Below are 7,570 nucleotides of genomic sequence, written 5' to 3' on the forward strand. Positions count from 1 at the left end.
TCCCAAGGAGACAAACTAGGATCTCCCTTCCTTCCTTCCTTCCTTCCTTCCTTCCTTCCTTCCTTCCTTCCTTCCTTCCTTCCTTCCTTCCTCCCTCCCTCCCTCCCTCCCTCCTTCCCTCCCTCCCTCCTTCTTTCCTTCCTTCCAGTTCCTTCCCAAAGTGAAGCTGACTCCAGAGAGTTGTCTTCCACATTACTGAGATGACAAGACAAATGTTGTGTAGGGTTCAAATAATTCACATCAGCCTAAGCTAAAGAATAATGCTGGAGTTCACATTTTTGGTGTTTCATCAGAATGTAATAAAATTAATGTTCACTTTTTAGTGAAGTTTTGGGGAGTGATACATTTTTACTTTCCAGCATTAATTTCTAATCGTTTCCCTGTTTCTTTGTACTTATATCCAGTCTTCTATTATGAATTTCAAATAGAATCCATGAAGTTTTCAATCAGTTTTGTTCAGTTATTGACATGAATGAATTAACTTCAACAAGGCTGCTGCTAAATCTACTCTACTAGACCTTACTTATTCCTTTCCTTTGAAGAAAATCTGTGAGCTTGAAATTGGATTATGATGATTTCATATTTATTTTATTTATTTATTTATTTTGTCACAACAATATATGTAGGTATCATACAAAAAGATTATATAGTATATAAACACATATATGAGTTTATATAAGGAGGTATAAGCATATATATATATATAGGAAGAAGAAAAGAAAAACAATAGGACAGGAACGGTAGGCACGTTTGTGCGCTTATGCACACCCCTTATATTTCTATGACATATTTCTATGTCCCTTCCTATATAAAAGTACTCACACCCATGCATGGTTAAAAAAAAGAAAGAAAACTAAAATACTGTAGTCACAACAAAATCTTTCATCCCATATTCCTATGGAGAAACCCTGAATGAAGAGAGAGATGTTCAACAGGCATCCAAACCATCTAATAAGAAGCATCTCACAAATCTGAGGGAGGACCAGTGCCAAGGTTAGGTATGACCATAGAGGAAAGCTACATAACACTTGTTTACTCTGTGGTTCAGATAACATGCAGTAAGCCTTCCCCTGGCCCCAAGTTGTTCATGGTCTTCTAGGCCAGGGGTCTCCAGCCTTGGCAACTTTAAGATTTGAGGACTTCAGCTCCCAGAATTCCTCAGCCAAGTGGCTGAGGAGTTCTGAGAGTTGAAGTCCACAAGACTTACAGCTGCCAAGGTTGGAGACCTCCATTCTAGGCCATAAGCAGAAACTTAAACCCGACTTGCAAGTTAATTAATAACCAGTGCAGTTGCTTCAAAAGAAGTGTATAAGCGTTCAGTTCACTAACCAACCCATCACAGTCTGTACAATTGGAACGATTGTCCCATTCAAAGTGCTTTATAATCTAAGGGTGAGTTTCCAATGTATAGATAATAACTAAACTATCCCTGAAAGGATACAGTTGGTATATTGGTCAAAGCTGGTAATTGGCAGTCTTAATCGGAAATCAGTTGGATCTTTAATTTTGATGATAATGCAGGAGTGACACTTAAAATACTAAGATTGTATTTATTTGTAACTAAGAGATTTTTTCTGATTTTCTCTGTTGCATAACTTTTAAGTCTCTTTCATGGTTTATCTTGGCTAAGATGCAACAAAATACATGTTTATTATAAATGATATTAACCAGCTTTCTTTATAGCCAGTACGAGAAGTGATAATTTTTATAAGAAGAATTTACAAAATTGCTTGTCTTTCATTTGGTTTGTTTCAAACAGGAATATATTACATCCTAGTTATACCAAATAACCAATCCATTGTTTTGCTCCTGTTGGTTGATGAATAAAGAAAAACTTGTTTGTTTGTTTGTGTGTGTGTGTGTGTATGTTTACTCAAAATAGGAGAGGAGAGTACTATCAATGTAGTGAATTTATGGTTTGATGTTGTGGTTTTACACTTATTTTGTTATCTTTTTTTTTTTAGATGAATGAATTTCGGAACAAAATGCAGTCATTATTTCCATCAGTTCGAAAAACTGCAGTAAATTCTGTTGAATGGGAGGACATTTGGAAATCTAAGTGAACATCATATGGAGGAATTTGTACTAAGCCTTACAAAACTACAGAGGAATTAAAATATTCATATTCATAATGGCATGCAGTTAGTACAGTAGTATCAACACATGCCCCTTTAATTTGCCAGGCAAAAGTAAATTTTACTCTTAGTAGTTTTCACTTTAGTGATGGTAAGTGCAGAAAAAGATTAAAATTGTTATAAACATTAACCCTAGAGAAGAGATGACTTGTTGACCAGGTTAATGGGTAAGAGTATCCATATGTGTTCCCCCCGCCACAGTGATTCATAGTGGTTTTTAAAAGATGGTATAAGCCACTAAAGCAGACTGAATAATGCTTGTGAAAAATTATATAAATAAAGTGATGGTCACTAAATCTTGCTCTTTGTTCACTGTATTAGCATGAGCCTTCAAGAACCAGGACTATAAAGATTCTCAGTGCAAAGAGAAACACAACATATGGTGGGTCTATATGGGAGCCCATTTCTGATACTATTTTTATTTATTTTATTTTTATTTATTTATTTTTGTCACACAGTATATATAAGCATAAGCATGAAATAATTATACAATATATAAGCATATATATGAGTATGTAATAACTATATAATTGGATATAACGAAGGAAAACAATAGGACAGGAACGGTAGGCACGTTTGTGCTCTTATGCATGCCCCTTACAGACCTCTTAGGAATGGGGTGAGGTCAATGGTAGATAGTTTTTGGTTGAAGCTTTTGGGATTTTGGGCAGAGACCACAGAGTCAGGTAGTGCATTCCAGGCATTAACAACTCTGTTACTGAAGTCATGTTTTCTGCAATCAAGATTGGAGCGGTTAACATTAAGCTTAAACCTATTGTGTGCTCGTGTATTGTTGCAATTGAAGCTGAAGTAGTCTTTGACAGGAAGGACATTGTAATAGATGATTCTATGAGTAAAACTCTAGTTTAACTCATAGAAACATCTATTCTAGTTACATTCCAAAAAACTATTCTATTTAAAAATTTAAAAAACTATTCTAGTTACATTCCAAAGAAAAAAATTGTTGGGCCTTTGCAGATTTCAGATTTGTTGTTCAAACTATGATGTAATCCAAAGAGAACAAAAGTTTGCTCTTCTGAGCAAACAGTCTCTTGGATTGCAGTAACATTCCAGTCAGAAACAAACAGTCCTGAGCATTGGATAGTTGTCCTAAAAGCGAGTTGGAAATGGAGAAAAGGAACCAACTTCCTTTTCAAACAACCCTAAACTAGTATTATTTGGGAATAGCCATGACTAATTAGGAAGGAACTGGCAAACATGGATTTGGTGATATTCTTGGCTGTACCAGAACCTACCTTACAAGACAGTTCAGTAGTTGAAGAACAGAGCTGAGTTATTTCATTGCATTAATATGATAATGAAACTGAAGAGATCTTTAGATGTACCAGCCGGTGAGATATCTTTTGAACCAGAGGATTAACAGACTGCTGGTGTTGAATATATTAAAAAAATTGTAAAACTGTCATACAGGGAAGTGGACAGGAAAATCTGATCTGGGGAGAATCTTGTCTGGAGAAGAAGGTGAAAATTATTCTGATTGTTCCAAATGTAAAACTAGATCAGCAGTCACCAACTGGTGGTCCATGCCCACCCAGTCACATGCCCACCTAGCCACGTCCATCCAGCCGGTCATTAGGCAGATCTATTAGTGGTCCGCGGGATTTAAAATTATGAATTTAGTGGTCCCTGAGGTCCAAAAGGTTGGTGACCCCTGATCTAGATAGTACAATAAAAAAACGACGGGTAAAGAAAAAACAAAAACTCTCTCAGTCAGAATGGCAATTTGTTTGTTTAAATCTAGAGAAGAACATGGATATAACTAGTATTACTGACATTCAGTGGCTGAAAAAAAAATCAAAGGTATTGAGCTTTATCATGATAGAAACATTGTAGGAAAAAGAAGAGAACGTTACTAAAATGGTGTCATTTTACATGCTGAAGAAGACATGTTGCTACATAAACTTCCACAATGCATGTTCATGGTATAGCAAAGCAAAGGATTTCTATTTGGTCAAAGCTTGTGCCTTAGAACAGTTGATAAGGAGCCTCATGGTGACAGAAATAGCTGTTCGCTAACTATCTTTGGAGTCCCCAGGGACATTCCTTGCATATCAGTGCTGGGACCAGCAGTGAAGAGGAAGCTCTGTTGCTCTCCACATTTGTTCTTTTTGCAGTTGGCCTGATCCAGCTGGGCTTTGCTTTTGTTCTTACTAGCATACACAAAGGTTAGACGAAACAGGAAAAAAATTGTTCCTTTCTGACAAACGTTTTGTCAACAACATGAAAATAGATTTAATTTTCACCAATTTCCCTTTTAGCACCAATGTCCCTCAGTCCAATTGTACTCTAGTGGAGAGCCCAACTTCAGAAAAAGGCTGAAAACTGGGTCTTCCCTCATTCTATAAATAGAAGTTTTCCATTCTCAGTGGAAGAGTGGCTGTTTTCTGCCCTCTACAGTAGGATGCTGCTTTTAAAATATTAGAGAAGAGGAAGCAACTGGTCTGAGGCAGTTTTTCTGAGTGGCCAGACCAGTTCTCTTTTTTTATAAGACTATTTGGGAATCCCAGAGAGATAATGTGGATGATTTTCTGCTAGCGTGTGAATTATGAGTCAGTACCCTAGAAACTGTGAAACTGTGATTCTAAAACAATGTTTTAATTGTAAGCCAATTAAATGCTGCCATGTGGAAAAACGATCATTCTAACTGTTTAAAATGAATGTGACAGAAGAGTAAGGGGTATTTGTTGCTTTTGTGCCCCTCCCTTATTATTAGTTAATGGATTATTAGTTTAAAAGAACCCTAACTTTATTCTCTATGTAGAATATTTATTTGACTGTTAATCTGAATATTCCTAACAATGCTAGTTAGGAATTTTCTTCCTTTCATCACACTTGTTCCCTCAAACATTAAGTACCTGATTTAACTAAAATATATTTTCATGTATTTCAAAAGGCAAATTGTTTATGGCATTCCCCTAAGTACTCTTTCATTGATTTGACCACTAGAGTAACTAAAAAAAAGGATTTTTCTGATTATGTACAGTGTATATATAAAAAAAATCATTGGACTTATTTATATCCCGAAATTAGAAACTGTAATACCCAAAAGGGTTTTGTGAATAAAGAAAAAGAACAAAAAAGGAACACAAAGAATATATTGTTCACTCTGATTTTTTTTTTCATACATGAAAAGCTTTGATAATTTTCTTCGTCAGTTATCACTGTCATGAGCATTTACAATTTTAAAAAAAGTTAGTTTATTGAAACAGCCTTCCAGCATTTCCTCTCCAGATCAGTGGTGGGTTGCCCCAGTTCGGTCTGGTTCTTGTGAATAGGTAGTAAAACTGGGGGCAGGCTCCGCCCGCCCACCCGGATGTTGTCATAGACCATCTGCGCATGCACAGAAGCTCGGCGTGATCCCATTGCGAATCGGTAGTAAAGGTAAGTAGAACCCACCCCTGCTCCAGATGTGTTGGAACTACAGCCCCCCCCAAATCTCAGTATTTGATTTTGCTGGCTGAATGTCTGTTCAAAAACATCTGGAGAGTGCCAGGTTAAGAGGGCTATTTTAAGCTGGACAAGCAATGATCTGCCTCAGTTTAATTTTATTTTTTATTAAATCTTCTAAGACAGTGGTTCTCAATCTTTATAGTGCTGCGACCCCTTTAATACAATTCCCCATGATGTGGCGACCCCTTTAATACAATTCCCCACGATGTGGCGACCCCCAACCATAAAATTATTTTCGTTTTGAATTTATCGCACCTGAAGCCATATTGGCTAGCAATCTGAACTGCTTGCGATTGCCTTGAGGACGGAGGCATTAAAGTGGAGACTCCTCCCCTATTAAGTTCATCGCGCCTGAAGCCAGATTAGGCTAGTGATTGGGAGTGATTGCAGCTGGCTTGAGAGGGAGACATCAGAGCAAAGATTTCTCTCTTTTTTAATTGATCACGCCTGAAGCCGAATTCGGCTAGCGATTTGAAGAGCCTGCAGCTGGCTTGTGAAGTCAACCATTGAAATGCAATTCTTCAACTCGCAAGTATACTTCCCATATTTCTGATGGTCTTAGGCGACCCCTGACAAATCGTCATTCGACCCCCAACGGGGTCCCGACCCACAGGTTGAGAACCGCTGTTCTAAGACGTTTGTGTGTTCTTTCAAGTCGGTTTTGATTCCTGGAGACTGCCTGGATTAGTCCGTGAAGGTGTTTTGGCAAGGTTTTTCTGATGTGGTTTGCCTCCTTGCCTCCTTCCTAGGGCTGAAAGAGAGTGACTGGCTCAAAGTCACCCAGTCAGCTTTATGCCTAAAGTGAGACTAGAGCTCTCTATTTCCCAGTTTCTAGCCTGATGCCTTAACTACTACTACAAGCTGGATCCAGAATTCATTGAGTTAGTTATGGGTACCTGACTAGGTAACATTGCTGCTTTGTGAGCTATAATATATTGATTATTGGCTGACTTCTGGGTGCAATTTGGAGTGTTGGTTGTCACCTTTAAAGTTCTGTAAGGCTTGGGATCTGGGTTTCTTCAAGGCTATCTACATTAGTGACTTCTACCAATTCAGTAATATCTGGAAGAGGGTGACACTCTTTAGGCAAACACTTTGCCACACTGACAAAGTGTTACCAATGGGCATTTTGCCTTGTTCTATGGATGTGAAATACCGTATTTTTCACACTATAAAACACTCCAAACTATAAGATGCACATTAGCTTTAGAGGAGGAAAACAAGAAAAAAAATCTGCCTCTACTTCCCAGCATCTATCTGGTATTCATCTGGCTAGCGTCCTTGCAGCAAACAGCAAACAGCCTAGTCAGCTTCAGCACATTATCGCAGCCCCAGCATGTGGCTCATCAGAGCTCTGCTCTGTTGTGCCCACTACCAGTCAACTGAGCTGAGCTGCTGCCGCTGTTGGCGAACACGAGCCTTCACTACCAAGCAGCTGATTGGCAGTTGGATTGGCCTCCCGCAATACCACCAATCAGTTGTTCTATTCGGCGGGAATCACCACCGCCAATCATCACTGATCGTCATTGATAGGTAGCGACAAACAGGTGGCTGCAAACAGGCAGCGGCGAATGAGTGGCAATAGGCAGCGATCCCTGCTGCCTAGAACAACTGATCGGTGGTATTCTGGGATGCCGATCCAACTGCCAATCAGCTGATCGGCAGCGAAGGCTCCAGCGTTCCCCATCACCAACCCTGTCCTCCCACCACAATATTTGCTCTATAAGATGCACAGACATTTCCACTCACTTTTTTGGAGGGGAAGTCTTTTGGGGGGAACGTTTGCAGCAACTGAATGGGCTGTATTTTCTTTGTTCTAGAAGCAATTTAATTTTAATTTAACAGAAAAATGGTGTGCCATTGTGCTTTGCAGTGATCCTATTCGAGTTGATTTCCTGATTGCTTATGACCTCCTCAAGAAATTCATCTTGTAATCATGTAATAGAGATTATAGACAGACTTCA

General features: G+C 38.6%; 1 protein-coding gene across 1 annotated transcript in view; it reads left to right on the forward strand.

Moving 5' to 3' along the window:
- Positions 1-7,089, forward strand: part of TMEM242 (transmembrane protein 242) — a 29,271-nt gene extending 22,182 nt beyond the window's left edge. The window contains exon 4 of the mRNA XM_058168789.1: positions 1,965-7,089. Coding sequence (XP_058024772.1) covers positions 1,965-2,063 — 99 coding nt within the window. The 3' untranslated portion in view covers positions 2,064-7,089. The remainder of the gene's footprint in view (positions 1-1,964) is intronic.
- Positions 7,090-7,570: the final 481 nt, after the last annotated feature.

This window comes from Ahaetulla prasina, chromosome 1 (assembly GCF_028640845.1).
Source record: "Ahaetulla prasina isolate Xishuangbanna chromosome 1, ASM2864084v1, whole genome shotgun sequence".
Classification (NCBI taxonomy): Eukaryota; Metazoa; Chordata; class Lepidosauria; order Squamata; family Colubridae; genus Ahaetulla; species Ahaetulla prasina.